The sequence below is a fragment of the Callorhinchus milii genome, unplaced genomic scaffold (assembly GCF_018977255.1).
Source record: "Callorhinchus milii isolate IMCB2004 unplaced genomic scaffold, IMCB_Cmil_1.0 Scaffold23, whole genome shotgun sequence".
Taxonomy (NCBI): domain Eukaryota; kingdom Metazoa; phylum Chordata; class Chondrichthyes; order Chimaeriformes; family Callorhinchidae; genus Callorhinchus; species Callorhinchus milii.
In genome coordinates, this window is record NW_024704764.1 from 5,651,714 (window position 1) to 5,677,709 (window position 25,996).

The 25,996-nt window shown below is 43.2% G+C and overlaps 1 protein-coding gene across 2 annotated transcripts in view; it reads right to left on the minus strand.

Annotated features, from left to right (window-relative positions):
* LOC103183836 (acid-sensing ion channel 2) overlaps positions 1 to 25,996 on the minus strand; it is a 260,915-nt gene that overhangs the window by 77,792 nt on the left and 157,127 nt on the right. The window contains exon 1 of one of the 2 annotated variants that reach the window (XM_007901537.2): positions 13,222 to 14,737. The exons of the other annotated variant lie outside the window; for it this stretch is intronic. Within the exon in view, the coding sequence (XP_007899728.1) occupies positions 13,222 to 13,890 (669 nt within the window). The 5' untranslated portion in view covers positions 13,891 to 14,737. Of the gene's footprint in view, positions 1 to 13,221; positions 14,738 to 25,996 lie in introns of those variants that run through there. 2 annotated transcript variants of the gene reach the window in all.

Here is a 25,996-nt window from a genome sequence, read left to right on the forward strand (position 1 = left end):
GAACAGAGAGACCTGGGGGTGCAGGTAAATGAATCCTTGAAGGTGGCAGGACAGGTAGATAAGGCTGTAAAAAGGGCAAATGGGATTCTAGGCTTTATAAATAGGGGCATAGAGTACAAGAGTCAGCCGGCATGGCCACTAGGTGTAACTACTGCAAAAAACGCAAATCTGAAAATAACTCATGAACAATAGGAGATACCTGAAAACAAATATGCCCATGTCACTCCGAGTTGCAAAACCATTCCAATGAGGTATAAATCATGTCTCTATGTCAATTGGTTATTGAGATCCTTCTTGAAGCACAGACAGACATTGTCGTTTTATTAGTATAATAGTATATATAGAAGAAAATAAGTCCTTGGGATACTGAGTACAGTGAATTTGCACTTAAAGGCAGTCCTCCGACATGTTTTTTAAAAAAAGGTTTAATGAGGTATTTGTAAAGTAAAACTACTGTAACCAGAAGGTTTAATAGATAATTTGGGCAACACAATATGTTAAAATCACTACAGTGTGATCCTATTATAAAACACTATCAATGCATGGCACTGAGACACTGCCAATTTGAAGGTAGCTTCTCACACCGACGCACAAGACATGGTTAAGATCAGCTCAGCTCCTGATGTCTGTTACAGACTCTGCCCTTTTTGTAACTGTTCCGAGTGTTAACGTGCGTTGGGGACATCAATCCATGCAAGATGCACTTGAAGGATCAAAGGAACCTATTCTCACCTTGTCATATTCTCATCAGCGAATGCTTCAGTTCAACACTCCATTTAATTATCTTCCTACACTGTACACATGGGCTGTCCCTACATGCCAGATTACAAAGAATGTACAGCATGAAAACATAAGAGCATAAGAAATGCTAGACGNAAAAAAGTCCAAGGTCCATCTAGTTCGCCTTCCACCTTCCTGGCGGTCACCTGCACACATATCCCGAACTACCTATGTACTGTATCCCCATAAAGTTATTTCCTAAAAGAAAACGATCCAATCTGTGTTTGAAGGAATCAACATTTCCTGCTTCAACCATCTCCCCTAGGGAGTCTGTTCCACAGGTTCATTACTCGCTCACTGAAATAGTGTTTCCGTAGATTCGTTCTGAATTTAACCCCCTTCAATCGCCGGCCATGTCCCCTGGTTTTATTATACTGACTAGTTGAAACAGTCATGATCTACAATGTCTAGCCACTTTAGAATCTAAAAGACAGAAATCAGCAAACAGTCCACTTGGCCCAATCAGTCCGTGATGGTGTTTATACTCCATACGAGTCTCCACCTATTCTTTACTCCCTCCCACACCCTTCTATTCCCCTCTCCCTCAAGTGAAAGTCTTGTAATAATAATAATAATAATTGCATTTGATACAGCGCCTTATCACGTGTTCGAGATGTCTCAAAGCGCTTCACAGAATATAACTTAAAGTGAATTGACTCTACATATTGTGGGCGAAACGCGGCAGCCAATTGCGCACAGCAGTGTCCCACAAACAGTCATGGATTAAGTGACCAAATTATTATTAATTTTTAACAAAGAATAGATCGAGAGCCCCTCTTTTCATCACAGTCACAAGATGAATTGGCAGGTCGGCAAATGAAGCTGCTGAGAAGTATAGTTACAGTCTCACACATAGTTACAGTCATAACACAGTGTACACACTAACTCTATCACATCAACATCTTCCCATCATACACTCTCTCTCACAAATAGAGAGTCTCTGTCACACACACTCTCACACACATAGGCACTCACTCTGTCACATCTCTCGCATGCATGCACTCCCTCACAAACACAGACACACACACACATTCTCTCACACATACCACTCATACGCTCTCATACATACATACACTCTCTCTGTCACAAGCACACACACACACATCCTTGCCCACACACAGGCTCTTTCTCACATAATCAACTGGCACACTCAGCACTATTTGCAATTATGAGTGCCCAGGCATGTGTTAAGGCCATTGGAGATTATATTTAGACTTTTACTCATTAATCAACTTTAGACAAGCTCCTTCACTTACACCCGAGTTGAGTGAATCTCAATTTCCATGCTGTAGCGCTTCACTGCTCATATTACTTTACAACATCAAATCAGAGCAGAATTGTAATAATCACAGTCCAGCACTTTAACTTGCAGTTGACGTGCTGCTTGCCTTCTGTAAATCGCTGGATGCCTGTTAAATGTCCCAAAATTTGTGGGTTGCTGCTGTGCACAATTGGCTGCTGCGTTTCACCCACAAAAATTATACAGTTGTTTTGAGACGTCTCGAAGACCTGATGAGGCGATATGTCAAATTCAAGGATTATTATTATTATTATTAAATTCCACAACACAGAATAGAAGAGCAAAAATCTTCCCCACGCTGGGACTTGAACTCACATTGTCTAAATTGATACTCCAATGCAGTGCTGGGGGATGGGGGTGGGTGGGTGTTGCATTGTCGGACGTGCCGTTCTTCGGATGAGACATTAAACTGAGGATGAAAGTATGGTTTGACGTCTCATCTGAAGGATGGCATCTCTGACAACGCAACACCCTTTGAGTCTTACCGGAATTTCTTTCGGGGACATTGGCGAAATGCCTGGCTCTTCTTGGGATGTGACATCGATGACTTTCAGGACTGAACAGTGGGGGCAACCTACCAAGATCACCTTCCTCATCGGTTACCCTCGCTTGAAATGAAAACGTGCCTTTTTTAGTTCCTTGCCACGCGGGACAAAGTGTGAAAAATGTTCAAGTGTTGAATGCCACCGAGCGCAAGGGGAGAAATATTTCACACTCTTATACCCTGCATCGAGCTGATTAAATCTAGCCTTCTGCGGAGAAAACGAGAATGAGCCCAGAGGGAATCAATGAATGATTCGTGGCATAGTGAACGCAGTGCATGCGTGAGCGAGCGAGCGGTTGTCCCTATGTAAGATTTCGCACTTTGGCATACACCCGAAAAGCACAACAGTAACACAGCCTCTGTATCTACATGGATTTAACCTCTAACTAACTGAACGGAGAACGTAACCCCCACCACCCCCCAACCCCTCACACAAAGATGTCTCAAAGAGATACCGCAAGCAAAGAAACCCCAGGCACACTGCCAATTGTGTGTGCGCCAGAAGCATATCAGAAAACTCTGTTGAGTTAAATATATGGCATGCAATTAAAATAATGATTCCCCACTCCGCTATAAATAACAATCAGCCACCAGAAGACTGCTGGATAAAACACTGATCCTGCTTATCCTCTTGCTACTTTGCTTCAATATCCTTATGCTCTGCCAACTTAGTGTCGGCTTGCGGCTTTAGACGTGCAAAAAGAGGCACACAAACTACTGCGCACAAGTGAGTGACTGACAGATCGAGTGACACACAAACTAAGTAAATCTAACATGGCGCTATTCTACTTTAGTTTGAAATATTAATATTAATAATAATCCTTGCATTTGATATAGTGCCTTATCACATCTTCAAGACGTCTCAAAACGCTTCACATAATATACTATAAAGTGAATTGACTGAAGATTTTGCTTGCGGACAAAATACGGCAGCCAATTGCGCACAGCAGTGTCTCACAAACAGTCGTGGATTGAAGTGACCAATTTATTATTTATAATCTATACAGAGATTTTTTTTTCACCGGAAAGAAAAATTCCGATTAGCCACATGGACGGGATATACAAAGACACTGTTGTCCTTCTGTCGATTGCAAGGGATTTAGTAATGCTATGGATCAAAGGACAAGCAAACAGGAATGCTGGAATATACTGCCTTAATCACTTGAGTGCGGATGCCCATTCTCATGCTGTACAGTGCTCCCGTGAAGCTATACCTGGAACACTGCACACATTCCTGGTTGTTGTTACATAAGGAGCTGCTGAGATTCTGCAGGCAGTGCAGAGGAGAGCAGTGAGGCTGAGCTCTCTAGTGTAAGACAGAAAAAAATCTCTAAGAGACAACTGAATAAGCTAGGCTCTCTACCCTGGAAAAGAGATGTGCAGCAAGGGACTTTATAGGAGTGTTTCAGAAACTAAAAGGTGTAGAGAAATAATAATAATTATCTTTGCATTTCATATAGCGCCTTATCATGTCTTCGAAACGCCTCAAAGACCTTCATAGAATATACTGCAAAGTGAATTGACTGTGTATTTTGAGGGCGAAATGCAGCAGCCAATTGGGCACAGCAATGAATTCACGACAAACAGTAATGAATTGAGTGACTACATTTTTTTAATATTACTTTTTTAAAAGGGATTGTTACCCCTGGAAAAGTGATCCGACAATCAACTAATAGCCGGGATCCTATTTACTGCTGGGTGTGTGAAGTAAGGAAACTTTTCCCCCTGCCGGGAATCGAACCCAGGTCCTCTTGCTTGCGAGCTGAGCACTCTAACCACAAAGCTACAAGACTCCTCTTTAATATTCCAAGGTAGCAGGAAAACAGAGCAGAGGTTCAGGAGTGAGAAGGGTAATCTCAGTTTAGACACCAGAAGCATTTTCTTTACACGACAACAATAACAAATTACATTTGTATAGGACCTTTCACATCAGGAGGAAGTCCCAAGGTGACAGAGGACAGTCCACAGCTGAAACCTTCCCCATGAAGGATACTGGGAATCTGGATTCATTTAAGAAATGTATCATGGGAGGGCAGTAGAGTGGGTGTTTTGGAAGGATAAATTTAATGGATCAAAGGGCTTTCTTCATCCCAAACTCTCTAGCGATGAGGATGTATTAAAAAAAACTATTTGTGAACACTAACTGTCTTACATTCAATAAGAAAGGTGATTATGAATTATTATATACACATTCGTGTTCAAATCAGTGTAGTCCTGTAGCTCAGTGGTTAGAGCACTCGCTTTGCAAGCGAGAGACCTGAGTTCAATTCCAGGCAGAGGGCGAAACCTTGGGCAAGTTTCCTTACTCCACACAGAGCCTAATAATAATCCCTCCAAAACAAAAAAAATAATAAATTGGTCATTTTCAATCTACGACAGTTTGTGGGACATTGCTGTGCGCAATTGGCTGCCGCGTTTGCCCACAAATATACAGTCAATTCACTTTACAGTATATTCTGTGAAGCGCTTTGGGACGTCCTTCCGACGTGAAAAGCGCTATATCAAATGCAAGGATTATTATTATTATTATAAATCCCTTCACTTCCCTACTTCTCCGACCTCCTCACTGCCCAATCCACCACCCGGCGCCTCCGTTCGACTAGCACCGGCCTCCTGATCGTCCCTCTCACCCTTTGCCCCACCATCGGAGGTCGTGCTTTCAGCCACTACGCCCTGAACCTCTGGAACACTCTCCCTCAATCCCTCCGCCTTGCCCCCTCTCTCCCCTTATCCAAGTCTTGCCTGAAAACCTTTTTCTTCGACTGTGCTTACGGTCACCTCCCCTCCCCCACCACTGGCTCGGAGTCAGGCTCCGCCACTGTTAAGTGCTCTAAGACGCTACCCTGCGTGGAGGCGCTATATAAGTGCAAGTTGTTGTTGTATATTATATATAAAAATAATAATAGCCCTTACATTTCACAATGGAAGGAAACCGTCTGCAAAATCTCAAAATGCTTCACAGGATACCCTGTAAAAATATTTGGTAAAATAATGAGCATTTTCCAGTGAGTCTGCGGGAAATGATTTGGATCACTTAGCATTAATAAGCCGGCATGTGCTGGTAGGGTGATATTTCTTCAGTGTAATTAGCTATGGAAGCGAGAGCATTTATTGTACGCAAACCCAGTTGCAATGTTCCCACCGTGTTAATAACTGCAACACATTCTTGGCAGTGCCAATGATTGGGACAATTTTATTAACACACAGAATGGAACCTGGGTGTCTTGTCACCTAAAGAACAGCACCGCAGTGAAGTGATGCCTTAAACAAACCAGACATCTGCAGGCACATTTGTTGCGGTACACTTTTGCTGCAGGGTTGTTTTTTTTACGGTGCAATCTGCCGAAATACAATAGCTATTGCATTCCCGAAGCAATTCAGTTATTAATTCAATATATCTGCCGTGTAAAGTACAAATATTTCATCCTGTTATTCGATACTGGAAAATAATTCCACACCTCAAAGGGGTTCTTACCAGGCGGAGATTTATCCCATTATAAAAAGAATGTAATATCTGAGTGGAATTCATCAAGGCTTTATTATAAGTATCCTGCGCTCTTTTGGTCAGACGTAAGAACATAAGAATTGCTAGTCGAAAGAAGACTAAGGTCCATCCAGTTCGCTTTTCACCATCCTGGAGGTTGCATACGGATGTCACAAACTACATCCTGTATCCCATGATATTATTTCCTAAAAGAAATCTATCTAATTTGCTCTTGAAAGAATCAACGTTTTCTGCTTCCACCGTCTCCCTAGGGAGCGTATTCCGTACATTTCCTACGCCTCAGGCAACATCAATGTCGCACGCCTACTCCTTCCTGCCTTTAAGCACTCCAGGACCCTACCCCATTTGAAGGGCGCTATATAAATGCAACTTGTTGTTGTAAAAAAGCTTTGGCACCAAACACAGGACCTTCTGATCAACCGGCTCTGCGCTGCAATCACCGTGCAGCTCACATCCAGGCAGAGATGAATGAATGACACCGAAAAAATCTTTAAGAAGCTGTTATCCTCGTCGGTGACTCAAACAGATTGGTAACATCTTCTGTTATTATTGGCAGGTTTATTGCTGTTTCCCGATGAACCCTAGGAGCATTGATTTTCTTTCAGTTTTGCTGCGTTGTTCGTTCACTTGTGAGGCCCACCCCAACTACACAGCCACCGGGTCAAACGCTCCTGACATTAAAGCCATTTTCACAACGTAATAATAATAATAATATTCCTTGCATTTGATACAGCACCTTATCACATCTTCTAGACGTCTCAAAGTGCTTCACAGAATATACCGTAAAGTGAATTAACTGTATAATTGTAGGCAAAACATGGCAGCCAATTGCGCACAGAAGTGTCCCACAAACAGTCGTGGATAGAAGTAATCAATTTATTATTTTTTTTTCATTAGCGATTATTATCAGGCATGTGGAGTAAGGAAACTTGCCCAAGATTGCGCCCTGCTAGGAATCAAACCCAGGTCTCTCGCTTGAGGGGTGAGTGCTCTAAGCACTGAGCTGCAGGACTCCACAATGTTTTCTCTGAAGAACAGCCCTTGACCTGAAAGTGGAGCATATCTCACTCCAGGCAGGGGTTAGCAGGACTCACACAATGTCTTTTCGTAAGTATCCCAGAGCAACAGCTCAGCATAAAAACAGGAGTAGGTCATTCAGCCCCTCGAGCCTGTTCCGCCATTCTATGAACATGGCTGATCTGTACCTCAAATCCAATTACCTGCATTTGCCCCATATCCCTTAAAACCCTGAGCTACAAACATCTACCACCTCAGTCTTGAAAATGTGAATGGATCCAGAATCCTCAACCTTTTGCGGGATAGAGTTCAAGATTCCCGCTACCCATTGGCTGAAAAGCTGCCTCCTAATTTCACTCCTAAGCGACTAAGCTCTAGTTTCTTGTTGCTCAAAATGCTTAACAGTACTGGCTGGGCTTCCAAGCTGGAAGAGATGGGGGAAGAGGGAGGAGGGGAAAAGTGCAGTCCAAGAAGTAGGTTTTGAAATGGGCCTAGAGAGAATAATAATAATAATAATAATCCTTGCATTTGATTTAACGCCTTATCACATCTTTGAGACGTCTCAAAGTGCTTTAAAGGATACACTGCAAAGTGAATTGACTGTATAGTTTGTGGGTGAAACGTGGCAGCCAATTTGCCACAGGTGCAAAATGCTACCCTCCTAAAGTAAATGTAGAGCCAGATGGAATGTCTCTTTTCTGAATCTCCTAACCTACATAAGTATATTTCTCACGACCTTTGCTGTCAGGTGTTGCATCAGCAGGAGGACCTATGCTTTCAGCTTCAGGGCAATATAATAATAATAATTCTGGCATTTGATATAGCGCTTTTCACGTCTTCTTGACGTCTCAAAGCGCTTCACAGAACAGATTGTAAAGTGTAGTGACTGTATATTTGTGGGGGAAATGCGGCAGCCAATTGCGCACAGCAGCGTCCCATAAACAGTCATGGATTGAAGTGATCAATTTGTTTTTTTTCTTGAGGGATTATTATCAGGCGTGTGGAGTAAGGAAACTTGCCCAGGGTTTCACCCCCTGTCGGGAATTGAACTCGCAAAGCGAGTGCTCTAACCACTGAGCTGCAGGACTCCTAAATAGAGCAGAAGGGGACAGACTGGTGGTGTAGAGTGCCTTTGCACCAGTTATTTTTATAGAGCAGCTTTGACATTACTGTTTTGTATTATTATTATTATATTATTCTTATAATATTAATAATAATCCTCACATTCGATTCAGCAACTTTCATGTTGGAGGCACATCTCAAAGAGCTTCACAGGATTTACTGTAAAGTGTAGTGACTGTGTGTTTTGCAGTCAAATACAGCAACCAATTGTCACACAGCACTGCACCACAAAGAGCTATGGATTTCCTGACCAATTTTCTCTAATGAATTGACTGTATATTCGGTGGGTGAAATGCGGTAGCCAATTGCACACAGCAGTGTCCCACAAATAGTCGTGGAAAGTTTTTTTTTGCTTTTTTTAAGGAATTATTACCCTCAGAAAAGCGATCCACCAATTGACGAACAAACAGGTTCCTACTTACTGCTAGGCAAACAGAGGAGTGTAGAGTAAGAAACTTTCCCAACATTTTGCCCTGCCTGGGAATCGAACCCAGCTCCTTTCGCTTGGAAGTCGAGTGCTCTAACCACTGAGCCGCAGGCCTACAGGATCTCAGCAACTTGGATATGAATAGGATCGACTTTAATTCCGTTATTCATGGTACTGTCTATTAAATTACTGTGAATATTTCATTTATTCTCTGAGTTCTGAATGATTTCATTTTCTAGTTTATGAATTACAGGTAGTTGATGAATTGCATCCTCCCCATCCCCATCTCCACCGTAAATGTTCCGAATTTCAACCGAGCATTTCTTAGCATTTCATTGCCCCTGTCTACATCCCTTGCAATTGAGATTGATAATAGTGGGCTCCAAAACCCACTGTGCATGTCTGAGACGTGTTAGACTTTGTTAGACTGACTGAGAAGAAATGGTACGTTTGAATTACAGGGAAATGCTGACTACAGTGATATTCTAACTTGGTTAGAAAGTTTCACTTAGAAAGCTGATATGGTAGCCTCTCGACCCAACCAGTTCGTGCAGGGTTTACACTTCACACGCGTCTCCTATTTCCACTTAACCACAGCGTGCCAGCTCCCATCATCATCATTCACACACAATAACACAAATCACGGTGCGATTGTTTGCACTGTGCCAATCTCGACACTCGGGGAAAAATGCCATATTTATTCTTAATAATAATAATAATCCTTGCATTTGATATGGCGCCTTATCACGTCATAGAGATGTCTCAAAGCTCTTCACAGAATACTGTAAAGTATAGTGACTTTGTATTTTGTGGGCAGCCAATTGCACACACCAGTGTCCCACAAACAGTAATAATAATTATTATTATTTACAGTATAAATTGGGGATTTGAGAGTGTTCACAATTTGACAAATCCTTAAAATACAGACTCAATTTGGTACTCGTTCTCCAGTGACTTTCTTTAAACAAAGCGGGCTTCAAAGTTGAGGTTGAATTCAAAAATCTGCTCTATTCTGCAGTTTTTGTAATAAAAACTTGCAGTTTCATACATGCACCTTTCATATCAGGAGGGTACCTCAAAACGTTTCGCAGGATTTACTGTAAAGTATAGTGACTGTGCGTTTTGTAGGCAATTACAGGAGACATTTTCAGTACAGTAATGTCCTACAAACAGCCATGAATTGAATGACCGACTCTATCTGGGGGGACTGCTGGTTGGCACACCGTAGAAACTCCCTTTTCGTTTCCAATAGTGCCTTAAGATTCTTAACATGTGGCTGGGACCTCGGTTTAACATCTCATCCGAAGGACGGCACCTCTGAAATGCAGCGCTCCCCCAGCATTGTATTGGAGTGTCAACCTTAGACGATGTGAGTCCGATATCCTTATTTGGGGCTTAAACCCACAATTTGTTGACTTAGAAGCTGAGATAGGCTGACATCTACCCTGTTGTACAACAGTGCAAGAGATTCAGTACGATCACTTACACAGTTATATAAAGTTATACATTGTCTGATAACTGTTTTCTTGCTGCTCCCTTGTCATCGACATTTCTTAGAAGTACAACTCTTGGCGTGAACTTTGTAGTATATCTGGTGACTCTGGTTGAATCGGTTGAAAAGACGTTTGCATTCAGATTCTGAGAAGCCGAGTTTCAAAATCGCAGATCAGGTGGAGCGAAAATACTCAGTCACTACAATTTACGCTAGTATATCCTGTGAAACCCTTTGAGACATCTCGAAGACGTGAGATGGTACTGGGTCAAATGCAAGGATTATTTTTTATTCAGTTACAGCTGGAGTCAAACTCCCTTTCATCCCAGATTGCGCCTTCGATTCAACATTAGAGTAGCGCCACCTACTGTGTTAATGTAATATTTCCACTTTCTCCACCACATATGTTTACAGCAGGACTAAGAGTCTAAATTGGTGTTAATTTGTGCTGGGAGCTGGGGCCTGAATATAAGTGGAGCTAAGCATGCCCCAGACTCGCATCACAGTAAAACCTTGAAGCCAATGGGAAGAGGAGACTTTAAGCCCATTGATCGCAGCTGCATTTAAACACAAGTAAGATTGAGCGTGTCACTGAGTTGTCGCACTGTTGTTAAGAGTTTTCAAAGCTTTTTTGCGAAAAGTAACAGCTGTAACAAAAACATGTTTTACTGTTTATAGCATTGCAATAACAAGCACATCAGCCTCCCACGTGCACTGTATCACGGATTACTTCTTAAACATGACTAATCTGGTCACCAAAACATAACAGAAGCTTACCACACCCTGGAAACATACAATACAAAACTACATTTGTATAGCTCCTTTCATAACAGGAGTTTGTAAATTGAAAGTCATGATTTGGGGCTTCAACCCACAACCTTCTGACCAAGAGACGAGAGGGCTACCGACTTCTCAAGGCGCTAGAAAGTCAGGGATTTGAAACACTGTAAACGAGAGAAAATCGGATCAACTATAACTAAAGATTAGAGGTTTAGAGTGGCAAGAGGGCAATTTCAGGACAGACACCAGGAAGTATTTCTTTACCCGGAGTGTAAATAACGACTGGAACAGATTGTCAAGGAAGCACCACATTGGAGTGGCAGTTTAGACGATGCGATTCCAAGTCCCAACGTGCGGGATTGAACCCACAACCTTCTGACTCAAAGGCGAGAACGCTACCAACTGAGCCAAGCTGACAATGCAAAGTTCAATGAACTGCATTTTGTAAGCAAATAGACTGTACACGAGTAGAGGCTGTGCAAATCAGCGTGAAGTACTTCTGGTTGCCTAACAAGAGCATCCATTACAAATGGTTTTGTAACAGATGCCAAATAGCAAATGTAGAAACAGGAACTCCACAGCAGCTGCTGCTGATGCTGCTTCAGGACAACAATGAGGATGAAAGAAATTTCATCACATCTCAATGCCACGAGTTATGATACATTCATTACAACAGAAATAATAATCCTCTCATTTCATACAATGCCTTGGCACAACATGGAGACGTCTCAAAGCTCTTCACAGGATTTATTTAATACTAATACATAATAATAATCATTGCATTTGATATAATAATCCTTGTATCAGATTTAACAGCTTATCACATCTCAAAGCACTTCACAGAATATACTGTAAAGTGGATTGACTGTGTATTTTATTTTAAGTGGGCGAAACACAGCAACTAATTACGGTAAAGTGCAGCGATCATGTATTTGTGGACAACAGGGCAGCCAACTGACATACATACAAGTGATGTCCCATAAGCAGCCACGAAACTAGTGACTGTTTTTTGTTTGGGAATATTGGAAGCCAGGACACCAGGGGAAACTCCCTTTTCTTTTCGAGTAGTGGTACAGTATCTTTAACGTTCGCCTGAACAGGGGCACAGATGAGACCTCGGTTTAACATCTCATCTGTAGGATGGCACATACGACAAGGAACTGCACTGGAGTGGAACGTCAGGCTGGCCCATGAGCTCAAAGTCCCTGAAACCGCAACCTTGTGACTCAGAGTTCAGAGTGGCTGACGCGTTGCATTCTTTTACTCCTACAAACTGCTGGGAGCAGCCAAATAATGGAAGGTTTGTTCGCTCGTTTCATATATCACTATTAAATGTGTCACTCGGTTTCGTGTCTACTGCGTTCTTTGGTCTGAGAAATCTGTCGGATCGGATTTTTTTTCTTTTGCCATTATGTAGAGTGACTCATGCTCTGGCAAGTGGCCTAAAAGTGATAGTGTCCAGAGAATGAGCTCAGGGAATACCACTAAGCAAACGTGCTGTCATCTCAGTGGCCCTTACATTAATACATCAACCACAGACAGAACACCCCATAGCTCTGCCTTGGAGATACTCAACCAGCAATGATCACAACCCATGGCCCACAGGGCCATCAAGATGCAACCTCCCTGAACATTCACACAACAACAACTTGTATTTATATAGCGCCCTTCACATGGGTTAGCGTTATGATCGTTAGTCTAGGTAAGTCCGTGTTCAATCAATAGTGTGTTTCCTATTACTGAAGTCTCAAAGTGCTTCACAAGGTCTTGCTGTAGAGACTTGTGTAGGAACAGAATGGTTAGTTTCAGAAGAAACTTTACAAAAGAGATAAAACCCCTCCGCGCGCCACCCTCCCCCCCCCCACCCCCCACTAAAAAAAGAGGAAAGGTACTTGGAAGCATCTCAACACCTCTGTTTACCTAGCAGTAAGTAGGAGCCCCGGTTGTTAGTTGATTGGCAGATCTTTTTCTGGGGGGAATAATGCCTCCAAAAAAAATTTATGATTTGCTCACTGGATCCTCGACTGTTTGTGGGACACTGCTGTGCGCAATTGGCTGCCGCGTTTCTCCCACAAAATACATAGTCAATTCACTTTACAGTACAATCTGCAAAGCACTTTGAGATGTCTTAATGACAAGGCGATAAGGCGCTAGATCAAATGCAAATGATAATAGTATTATTATCACTATAACTATTAATAACTGGGGGAAAAAAGTTTTTTTTTTTAAAAGAAGAAAGACCAGACTGACTCACTGAGGTAAAGTTCTGTGGACCGCACATGTCTCCTCTGTACTTGCACGAGAGGAGCATATCGTCCAAGGGATGGCCCAGTCGATCCATGAAGTCCATGCTTATGCCCTCGTAGTTCCGAGGCGGCAAGAAAAGTCGAAAGTCTGAAAGTTTCTGAAACCACTGGATCCTGTCCTCCCCTATCAGCTCGATGATCAAGGGCCGAGCCGTGTGGTTCTCCATGAGCAATCCCAGCCAGTGTCCGGTGTAGTACAGGTCACTCTTGGTCAGTTGGTAGAAGCGGATGGGATTGTTGTTACAGATGGTGATGGCAGGGAAATGCAGCTCCTTGGTCCACTCCATGTGTAGCCTGGTGTGAGACGGGAAGGAGAGCAGGTGGAGGAACCTGTTGGATGCGAAGGACACCAAGAGGCCCAGGGAAGTGCAGACGATCAGGAACCAGACCGCCCTGCGATGCAATGGGTAGTGCCGGGAGCAGACCAGCCTCACCCCGTGGATCTTTGCCTGCTTCACGAAGGCGAGGGTGATTTGCTTGACAGTGCGGGATGGCTGCCTCTGTCGTGCCGGGCGCTGGCCACCCTCACCTGTCTCCCCCGGCTCTCGGGCGCATTTCAGAGCCATGGATCTCACCGCCACTTCCTCAAGGCAAAAGCGATAGCTGCTTCCCCACATTCAGTCAGCTGGCCCACAGCAGCAAAGAGAGACAACTACAACAACGAGGACAATGAAAAGTGACTTGCAAAAGGATTCAAAACGCACTCCTCTCCTGGCTTCGCCCCCAACTTGTGCACAGATCTCTTGCCACCTTAATCTTTATTCTTCTCTCCTCCATTGAGCCGGCCAGACTTGAAGGATGGAGCAATGGAACAAGATTCCCATCAACTTTAATGATCCTCTGCTCTGCCCTCTCTTCTCTCACTCTATCTCTCCCTCTCCTTCTGCTCCTACCTTCTCCCAAAAAACAAGCCCACCCCACGTTAGAATCCTCCCCACACACACATGCCCAGTAATCATCAACTCACACAGATCCACGCCACTGGCTCTAATAAGAGATGTTGATGCACACAAAAAAATAACAGCTCGGTATTTTCTCACAGCAATCAGGGCTACGATTGATTCAAAAGACTTCCATCGCTTGCCTTCTCTCCTCTCCCCCCTCTCTCTCCCTCTCTCTGTGTTCCTTCTGGTTCTCCCAGCCGCAGATCATGTAGATTTCAGTGATTAATATCAATCGCGTTGACTGTACTTTTCCTCTCTCGCTTCGTGCGCCTTTTGGCTGGTAGCTTCTCTCCAGCATCTGATCTCAGCTTCGGTTCAGTGTATATCATCCTTTCCCAGCCCAGCCCTGTCTGCTAGTCCAGTCCCCTTGCCTGACTCCCTCCCCTCTTCATATCTGACGTATAAGCCTTGGTAAACTAGCTTTGCTCGTTTCCATGCCTACATCTCTCTCCTCCAGTACAGCGCCTAAACCCCTGAGGTGCTCAAAGACAGAGCGAAAGAGAGAGAGTGAGAGAAAGAGACAGACAGAGAGGGAAGCTTTCCATCCCTGTCTGAAAAACCTCTATTCTAACTGAAGGGTCCAGGTGTCAGCCTAATGTGCTAAGTCTGACATCAGCCAATTGTGAGAAAGGGCAAGCCTGTACGCTCACCAATAAAGTGCAATTTGGGGGATGATTTATTCATGCCCCCCTCTCCCCAAACTGTTCTTTTAAGCAAAGCCCTGCCTGTGTTTAACCCGTTCGTTGCTTAAATGGTCAGACAGGCATAATTTACAGCAGCCAAATGAAGTATTTTTCTCCTCCCCATCCCTCTCCTCCCCTTTCCCCATTAAAAATAATATCGAGTAAAGCATCGATTTTTAAAAAAAGTAATAATAATAATAATTTGCTCACTTAAGCCACTACTGTTTGTGAGACACTGCTGTGCGCAATTGGCTGCTGCATTTCGTCCACAAAATATAGAGTTACTACATTTTACAGTCTATTCTTCAAAGCGCTCAAAGACGTGATAAGGCGCTATATCAAATGCAAGGATTATTATTATTACTATTACTAACAGGAAATTTTTTTTTATTATTAATTATTATGAACTTTGTAGGGCGAACTTTGTGATGAGACAATGCACTAAGCGCCCATCAGAAAGCCACTACGTTCGATTTCACTGGGCTCCACAACCTCTATTGTCTTCCATACATTGCCCAACTTATTCTTATTACTGTCACATCCTGCCACATCCCAGGGTATTGAACAACTACAAATGTGTGTGGCGGATGAATCTTAATCCAGGATCACCATCCGAGCTCAGGGTTGGACGTGCCCTCCTATTCTATTTTAGAATTACCTAAACCCTTTAACTCTGGAGGAGAAAGAGAGAGAGAGAGAGAGAGAGAGAGAGAGAGATCATCGCCTCAAACATTCATCTTTATTCATCTCACTTGTCAACTGCTTGATGGTCTCTTGCTTCTGGTTCCTCTTAAATTAAGTTCAATTACATAGTAATAATAATAATAATCCGTGCAGTTGATACAGCGCCTTATCACATCATTGAGATGTCTCAAAGCGCGTCACAGAATATACTGCAAAGTGTATATTTTCTGGGCAAAACGCGGCAGCCAAATTGCGCACAGCAGCGCTCACAAAGAGTCGTGGATTGAGTGACCAAATTTTTTTTCAGTGGCGCCAGCATTGTCTCCCCCCCAGAAGAGAACAGGACAACAGACACTTAGACAACAGCTTGCATTTACATAGCGCCCATCATGCGGGACAGAGTCCCTGCACAGAACGACGGAGAAACGAAGGACCTTCCTATCCCTCAATTCTCCCTCTCCCCAAACCCATCCTCCTTTGGGCTCCATTCCCCTCACTCACAAGAATTCCTGGCCACCGCTTTGAGATGTCCTCCCGACGCTATATAAATGTAAACTGTATTGTGCTGTCAAGGCACGGGTGGATTTTGAACTTCAGCAGAAGACCAAAGAGTGTCTTCCGATGGGTTGGTAAGAAAAGAAACCTTTGCTTTGCTCTCCTTGGGGGGAGAGGGGAAGTGGGGGAGAAACCTGCAGATTGTCTGTAGCTCAGTGGTTAGAGCACTTGCTTTGCAAGCGAGAGACATGAGTTCAATTCCAGGCAGAGGGCGAAACCTTGGGCAAGTTTCCTTACTCCACACACCTAATAATAATCCCTCCAAAACCCAAAACAATAATAAATTGGTCATTTTCAATCTACAACTATTAGTGGGACATTGCTGTGCACAATTGGCTGCCGCGTTCGCCCACAAATACACAGTCAATTCACTTTACAGTAGGTTCTGTGAAGCACTTTGGGACATCCTCCCGACGTGAAAAGCGCTATATCAAATGCAAGGATTATTATCATTATGGCAGATTTTTAGTTGAGCTGAAGCTATGCTAAATTGATGGGAATTCGCCCAAGATCTTTAAAGGCTGATGTTTTATATTAGAAATGTCTCCTGACATCCCACGCAATAATACTCCTTACATTTGGTTACAGTGCCTTTCACGTCAGGAGGATGTCCCCCAACGCATTCATTGAGTATACGTAAAGTGCAATATGACTGTGTGTTCTTGGGAAGATCCTAAGGGAGGAAAGTGCTTGTTACGCCCAGGGACATCAGTGAATTAAGTGGAATGTGGACAGGATAGTAGGCTGTGGGTGATTAGAAATGCAGAACTCGCTACACTATACTTAGCTTAGCACACTCCACAACACACACTTAAGTCAGCAGCACTCGCAAAAACTCTACAGCAAAAAAACACTGCTATCAAACAAACGGAATGGAAGAGAGCGTCTGGAATTTTAACCTACTCGAATCCCAACGTTTTAATCATTTCACATGTTGCCTCCAGCAGCTCTCAAATGACGTAAACAAGCCCTCAGTGTTCAATAGCCTCAGAGTGTATTATATTCTTGGCTTCAAGCTGAAATTGGCCAAGGCTATTAGCTTCAAAAGGCTCACTTCCCGAGCTACAATTTTTTTTACCAATTACGCCACACTTTACAGTCTGCACAAGGCACAGAGCAGGAATACCTAAATGGCAATTGTGTGGCTTTTCAGACAGCTCTGGCTATCTCTAAAATAGGCTCCTCTGCTTCTATTATATGTTTTGTTATGCTACACAAAAAAAAAGCAGCTGACACGGCTAGTAAAAGTTTCGATCTGCCAGAATGAAGGCTTCCGCGTCAAATTTCGCCCACGTCAAATTTTCATACATAAATTACTTTGATTGATGAGGTTACGCTATCATTCTCTATAATAAGGAAAATTGGAAAGTTACTGTATACTTTCAGCCAATGCCTGCACACACAGCAAAAAAAATTCTATAAGAACATAAGAATATTAGAACATAAGAATTAGGAGCAGGAGTCGGCCATTCGGCCCCTCGAGCCTGCACCGCCATTTCATAAGGTCATGGCTGATCTTCTGACCTAACTCTAATTACCTGCCCTATCCCCATATCCCCTAATCCCTATAATATGTATAATCTATAACTTAGGCATGACATATTCATTCTCACATTTGATACAGCGCCTTATCTTATCTTGGTGTCATCGCGAAGTGCTTCACGGGATTTTACTATAAAGTGCAGACTATATTGGCACCTCAAAATTGGTCACTTATATATACCATAACTGTTTGTGGGGCATTGCTGTGTGAAAATTGCCTGCCACATTTTATCCCCAAAATACACAGATGCTCCACTTTACATTATATCCTGTGAAGCGCTTCGAGACGTCTCAACAGCGTGATAAGGCCCCGTATCAAACACAAGTACTATCATTCTTATTATTATTACATTGTTGGTGACTTGAAGCATCTTTCTCTTGTTCTAAATGCAGATCGTGTACATTGGTAAGAGTCAAGGTTTCACAGTAACGACAACTCAATTGGAAATCAACTTTAAACATGGTAAGCGAGCCCAGGGAAAAGCAATCAGAGGAGTGGACAAACCATTCGCTTTTACAGTAGCTGACGCTGACTTGAAAGCTACAATTTCAGATCCAGACGAGTCCTATCCGATATATTTTGACCCAAACAAACCTCTTTATCTGTGGAACGAAGAATTGGTATTTGAGGACTAACTCGCAGTCGGAACCAAAATTGTGGCTCTGGTACAGCAAAGTGATGGATTAATGAAGGAGACTGATTTCCAATTGAAAACTAATTCAATAAGCAAGCTCCACCATGAGGATATTCAGAGTTTCAGAGCAGAAACAGCACATTTCTGTCCATCACAAGGACTAGGATACAGCCAGATAATAATACAGTGGGAACACATACTGTGAGGACAGAGTGTGAGCACAGGGAGTGTGAATAGAGAGTGTGAGCAGAGAGTGTGAGTACAAGAGGCACATATAACTTCAGACAAACAGAGATTAACAACAACATCAATTTGTATTTATATAGCATGTTTCATGCAGGGCAGCATCTCAGAGCGCTTAACAGCTGAAGCAGGTTACCAGCAGGTTACCAGGACATGGGACACATTTAGGAAACAGCCACTCTGTAAAGGGGAGACAGGAGAGGGATATTCTGTAAGGATGTGATCAAATAGCCCTAAAATTAAATTCGACCCAAGAATTTCAAATAGTGCCATGGGATCTTTAACATTCACCTGAACAGACAGGGAATTTGCATGTGTAATAATAATAATCCTTGCATTTGACATAGCGCCTTATCGCATCTTCGAGACGTCTCAAAGTGCTTCATGGAATATACTGTAAAGTGAATTGACTGTATATTTTGTGGGCGAAATGCAGCAGCCAATTGCGCACAATTGAATCAGCTGATGCTCACTGAGTAGATGGGTTGTAGTGGTTGGAGGAGGTCAAAAAGGTAGGGTGGGGCGAGACTGTGGAGGAATTTGAACGTTAGTACGAGGATCGTGAACTCGATCCACTCTGGGATGGGGAGCCAGAGAAATGTGATGAGTTCAAATAAGTTGTTCTTCTTTTTACAACAGATTTATTTTTCTCCATGAAAGTACAGCAACTGGCAACCCATTCTCATTTGTGCCAAGGATCAAGAGAGAGATACATGACGGAACAATTAGTTTGGGGATTAAGAAGAAAAATCTGAAATGAAGCGCGCGGAAGTTAGGGGTGGCCTCACAGATAAAAGCAACGGCGACATTTATAAAGCCCATGAACAAGAAAAACAAGCTGTTTTGCATAGGCAAAAGAAGGCAATTAATACAGCAAGTGAGAGGTTTTCCTACCAGCTGTCAGCCAGCCACAACAACGTGACTATATCTGCTCACAGCTACATGTTCAGAATTAAAAAGTTGCATTTAGTGCCAAGCTGGTGGCTTTATGATAACAATCCTTGCATTTGACACGGCGCCTTATTACGTCTTCTAGACGTCTCAAAGCGTTTCACAGAATATACTGTAGAGTGAATTGACTGTATGTTTTGTGGGCAAAATGCGGCAGCCAATTGCGCACAGCAGCGTCCCACAAACAGTCGTGAATTGAATAAGAAAATTATTATTATTATTTTTAAAGGGATTATTACCCCCGGAAAAGCGATCCACCAATTGACTAACAACATGGTTCCTACTTACTGCTAGGTAAACAGAGACATGTGGAATAAGGAAACTTGCCCAATGTTTCACCCCGCCCGGGAATCAAACCCTCTCGCTTGCGAGGTGAGGGCTCTAACCACTGAGCTACAGGACTCCAAGTACTTCAGTCTTTTCAATCTGAGGTGAAGGCAAATGTCCAGCTGAAAGCTGGTTCCATTTTCTCTTTTGGGTGTCTGACCCATGCCGAAACCCATCACCGCACTTAAGAGTACGCGCACAATATCCACATATCCACACATGTGTCGCCTGCTCATGGAAATTTCCCTGTTTCTGGGATGGAATGCGCACTCTCTCCAGAGGGAGGCACCCTGCCCACCTCATTCAGGAATGTATTAGGCACAGCAGCCAAAAGTTGTGGATTCCAAAATGTGCATTAGGTTAGGATAGGGGTAACTGGAGTTTAACAAGCTAAATCAGCACGGCTTGTAGTTGTGAACACTATCTGACAAGCTTATCCAGCTCGCACCCACTTTACCCATTAGGGCTTTGATTTGCGAGGTCAATGAGAAGAATTCCTGCCCCAGTGTCTAGACTACTCATCCAAGTTCTGGCAACAAGCTACATTGGCTGGTTTGTCATGAACAATGTCTTGAGGTAAAATAAATTATTTGGTTGCTCAATCCTCGACTAGTTGTGGGACACTGCTGTGCGCAATTGGCTGCCGAGTTTCACCCCCACAAAAAAAATACAGTCAATTCACCCCACGGTATATTCTGTGAGATGTTTCGAAGATGTGATAAAACGCTAAATCAAATGCAAGGATTACTATTATTATTATTACACCAGGTCCTTGGCTCAAGAATTGGACTCACAAAAGGGGTGATTCAATTGCGCTAAATCCATTGCCAGCTTAACCCGAAAAGACTTTGCGTACATCCCCTCCCCTGCCTTGCCCCATGAGGGAAGCCAGGGGGAAACAACCTATCTGTCAGCGTTCACTCATTGAGACGATTACGTAACAAACTACCAAAGCATCGTGATTCCCTTCAACACCTTGCATCGTGAACCAACCAGAAAAATTACAAGATCAACAAAGTGGCAGTTGACATTGACTGCAATTTGACTGTAATAATAATTACTAAAATTAACAGCCAGCTTCAGTTGATCTCAGTCTGCATGCACCTTCTCAGCTTCCTTGCATCGCGGCTCACAAGCAGACACTTATCCAGCTCTTGCTTAAAACAAGAAGGGAGTTTCTCTCTCCCGGTCCTGCTCTGGTTAACAATCCCCCAAATAAAATTGGTCATTCATTCCACAGTTGTTTGTGGGACACTGCTGCGTGCAAATTGGCTGCCACGATTCGCTCACAAAAACACACGGTCGCCCAGTATACCCTGTGAAGCACTTTGAATAGTCATAATAAATAATAATCCTTGCATTTGATATAGCACCTTATCACGTCGTCTCGACGTCTCAAAGCGCTTCACAGAATATATTGTAAAGTGAATTGACTGTATGTTTTGCGGGCAATGACAACATGATACAGCGCTCTATCAAATGCAAGGATTATTATTATTATAAAATAAGTCAGACGTGGAATCCAACGCAGATCCCGCTGTTGTGCAAGGGCCAAAAAAAAAGCAATCTCTAATTTCAACAGATCAATGGCGCACACTTCCTGGAGCAATGAAAGCAATCTGTTCAGGGCTTTAACCAGTGAGGCTTAGCATTGTGTCACAATTTGCATGGATATAAGGAGCTGGAGAAAGCTTTTTATATTATCTTGGATGCATTCCACTTTGCCTAATATTTCAACCATGTCTCTTGGTTCACCGAGACAGGAAACGTGTCCTAAAACCAACTGCATGCCCAGGTATTTTTATTTTCAGAAATCTCAGCTGCCACCTCCAAACTTATTAACTATTCAAAGCTTTTAAAGTCTTCAAAAGCTAAACTGCCCGAGAATGCACAGGGGACCGCACGCACAATCCAAAACCACTTTAAGTTCATTCTGTTGAGTAAATGAACATCAGGCACGATCAATATCTTCATCCACCCAAATTAGCGACATAATTGTTCTTGGAAACATCAAAGGGCAACTGGCATCACATTGCATGACGGCGATGGTTTTGTGAAGCATTATATTACTCGATACTTGATATGAGTGAACAACAACAACAAAATTACATGTGTAAAGCGCCTTTCACGTTGGGAGGATGTCCCAAGGCGCTGGACAGTCAGTGTTTCAGACCCGAGTGGGGGTCGGGATTGGGGAGGGTGGAGGGCAGAGGTAACAAGCTAGGTAACTGCATTGCATTAGGTCCGAATGACTAAAGGCAACACACATACAGTGGTCAATTTGCAGACACTGGGTTGGGGTCAGGAGGGGTGGAAGGCAGCGGTAGGGGTGAGGATGGGGGTGGGAGGGTGGCTGAATGCACGGTTGAAGAGGAAGGTCTTTAGACAGGACAAAGGAGGTAAGAGAGGGGCTGAGACGGAGGGATTGCGGGATAGAGTTCCAAGTGTAGGGGCAGAGATACTGAATGCCCAATCGACATTTTAAATGATTTGGCTCGTTTTAATTATTTCCACAAACGAGTTGGAAAATCACAACTGCAGTGATAGAAATAAACAAAGCCACCCTGAATCGACTCTGATCATTAAACTGTAAGTGAAGAATAAAGGAGAGCAACTGGAACTGCTGGGAAAAATATTTTGAAAAAACACGCTTTTACTCCCACACGCACATACCCAACTCTGTACCAAACTTCTCCACTCCCACACAGTTCAGTTAATCCTCAGCTCTCGGCTTCTGAATCAGAGAATGTGCATTTCGCAATTCAACAGTGATGGATAAACCTTTTCAGCAGCTCTCTACTGGCAGCTAGGGATCCCATTTTGCTCCTCCATAGAACCATGGAAAGGTACAGCACAGAAGAAGGCCATTCGGCCCATCATGTCTGTGCTGGTTCTTTTAAGAGCAATCCTTTCAGTCCCATTTACCTGCTCTTTCCCCCACATTCCTACAGCTCACACCCTGCTCCTGTTCTGCCTCACATCCTCTCTCTCCTTCGAGATTATTTCTCACAAAAAACAGACCTCGCCATCTCTCACTTCTCCATCTCTCCACTTTGTGGAGTCCTGTAGCTCAGTGGTTAGAGCACTCGCCTTGCAAGCGAGAGGACTTGGGTTTGATTCCTGGGCGGGGCGAAATTTAACAAGCAATAGCATCTCATATCTCACATCTTTTTGCTCCCGTCACTCCACTATCCCACACACCACCCCATTCAGATGGACATTAAAGATCTCAAGATACTAGTCTTTAGTGTCCACCTGAACAAGGAGACAGGCCCTCGGTTTAACCGAGGTGGTGGCACCTAACTCAAAGCAGCATGCGTTAGAATTGGAATTACATTGACGTGTCAGCCTCGAGTTGATATGTGAGCTCAAAATCTCAGTACTCACAGCCCTCTAATTTGAGAGTAAGAGTGATACCAACTGAACCAGGTTGACACCTACCTACCAACCAACTCAAGCACAGCCATAAATAAAGAGATTGTCCGACAGAACACACAACAACAAATTACATTTGTGTAGCGCCTTTCACTTCAGGAGAACGTCTCAAGGCACTGGACAGTCAGGGATCCACACCCAAAGTGGGGTTTGGGATCAGGAGGGGTGGAGGGCGGGCAGGGGAGGGTAGGGGTAGGAGGGTGAACGAAAGCACTGTCGAAGAGGAGGGTCTTGAGATGGATCTTGAAGGAGGGTGCGAGGCGGAGGAACTACGGGATGGAGTTCCAGAGGTTGGGGGCAGAGAGGTTGAAGACTAGTTCAACATCTTGTTAAACTGGTGTAGCATGAAGTGACTTTGCGAAGCCTGACCCGTTCATTACAATTGCTGCAGAATCTCTTGGAGGGTTTTAGTCTTTGCTCACTGGTATTGTCCTCACTCAATGACACAGACATTTGCTTCCATTATGCATGATACCAATGAAAGATTATTTGCCAGAGTGTACTCGGAGCAGGTTGGAATACAAAGCACGCAGGGAAATGTACGGCGCGCATGTCAGTACCATTTACGATCGTGTCTTAATGATCCTCCTGCTAATTGGATTCTGTTTTACCATCATCGTTCAAAGCATTTTCATTTTGTTCCTGCTCAGTTTTCGTTTGACTCAATTCTTTGCCGTTTGTCATCTCCTTTTTATCTCAAAATGGATTTTAGACTTTTTTCAGGCACCTTCGAGTCACTTCAGCTGCAATTTTACAATATTTCTTAACAACATTTCTTATTTTAGAAATCAAGGGCGAGGACCCCTTTTCAGTAAAGAGAAACATGTTGTGGTTCATGTTTATTCCAGGGGTGAACATGAAACAACAACAACAACAAAATCACACTTATAAAGCGCCCTTCACATTGTGAGAATGTGGAATAGACAAGTTTATTTCACAAAACACACAGTCACTACACTTTACTATATAATCTATGAAGAGCTTTGAATAGTGTTTTTTAAAAAGAAAATCACTTTCAGGAATATAATAACAAACCTTGCATTTGATCTAGCATCTCATTGTGTCATTGAAAGATTTCAAAACGGTTCACGGGATATACTGTAAAGTGCAGTGACTGCGTATTTCGTGGGAGAATGCAGGTGTCCAATTTGTACACAGGAACGCCCTGCAAACAGCCATGGAGTGAGTGACCAATTTTATTTGGGAGATTGTTGGCCAGGACACCGGGAGAGAGAAACTCCCTTCCTTCCCTTTTCGAACAAAGCCATGGGATCTTTAACATCCACCTGAACAGGCAGTTTGGACCTTGGTTTAATATGTTCCCCGAAGGGTGGCACTTTCAACAATACAGCCCACCCCCCACTACTGCAGAACCACAAATCTACCCGCTCTTGAGGTGCCTATAAATACAAAACTATAATGGCCACCGATCTGTATCCACAAGTGATCATATGGGTGAACATCCATTGGGTGATTGTCTGTTCATTTGAATTTTTTTTTTGAACATTCCATCATAACTGATAGGTTGATGCAACTCGTTTTGACATCTCAAAGCCCAACCTGGTAAAGTGAATTGACTGTATATTTGTGGGCAAAACACGGCAGCCAATTGCGCACAGCAGCGTCCCAAAAACAGGCATGTGGAGTAAGGAAATTTGCCCAAGGTTTCGCCCTGCCGGGAATTAAACCCAGGTCTCTCGCTTGCGAGGCGAGTGCTCTAATCAATGAGCTACAGGACTGCATTTCATGGCAGTGTGTACGGTATGGCTGCTGTGTTCTACAAATACACAGTAACTATAATCATTGTCAGACGCCGCCAGTGTGAAGCACTCTGGGACGCTACTCCATGTCAAAGGCGCTATATAAATGCAAGTTATCGTTGTAGTAGCTGTTTACAGTAAATCCTGTGAAGTGCATTGAGACGTCCTCCTGACATGAAAGGCATTATAGCAAATGTAAGGATATTATTATCATTATTATCATCATTATTATTAATACCAACACCATTTTTGGTGAGGATTTTCTGTTTGAAATCGAGAAAGTATTTTAGTTTACGTGACACCTGTACAGCTTACTATGAGACTTTCCAGAATCTGGCATCTCCGAGATTAATGTATAAATCGCAATGATTTTGAAACACAACTTATTAATTCTTTCACCCCGGTAAATAATGTTAGCATTTATCATGTTTCATCTGCTGACAATCTCTGAAAAAGTTCCTGAACCAAAAACGCATTCCGGCTTGAAGGGAAGAAGAGAGGTGATGGCTTTGCTGAGTAATGAATCCTTTCTGTCTCTACTGGAATATTTATATCCTCAGGATAACATCCAGATCTGTTCAAATGAATATCATACTCATTGACAACACTATTGTGTCAGCCTGGCTCAGTTGGTAGCACTCTTCTTCGGATTAGGAACTCATATAGTCTGGCCTGTCTCTCCAATGCATTGCTGGAGGTGCTGTTATTCAGATGAGATGTTAAACCGAGGCCCAGTCTGTCTGTTCAGTTGGACGTTAAAAACCCTGTGCACTATTCCTTTCCCTTTTTCAGATCACACCTGAAGACCTTCTTCTTGCACCATGCTCACCTCCTGACCTCCCCTCAGCTTGGCTTTGGGACGTCCTCCTGACGTGAAAAGCGCTCTATAAATGTAATTTTGTTTTTGTTGTCGTCAGGCTCCACCATCGTTAACAGCTCCGAGACATTACCCTGTATGAAGGAT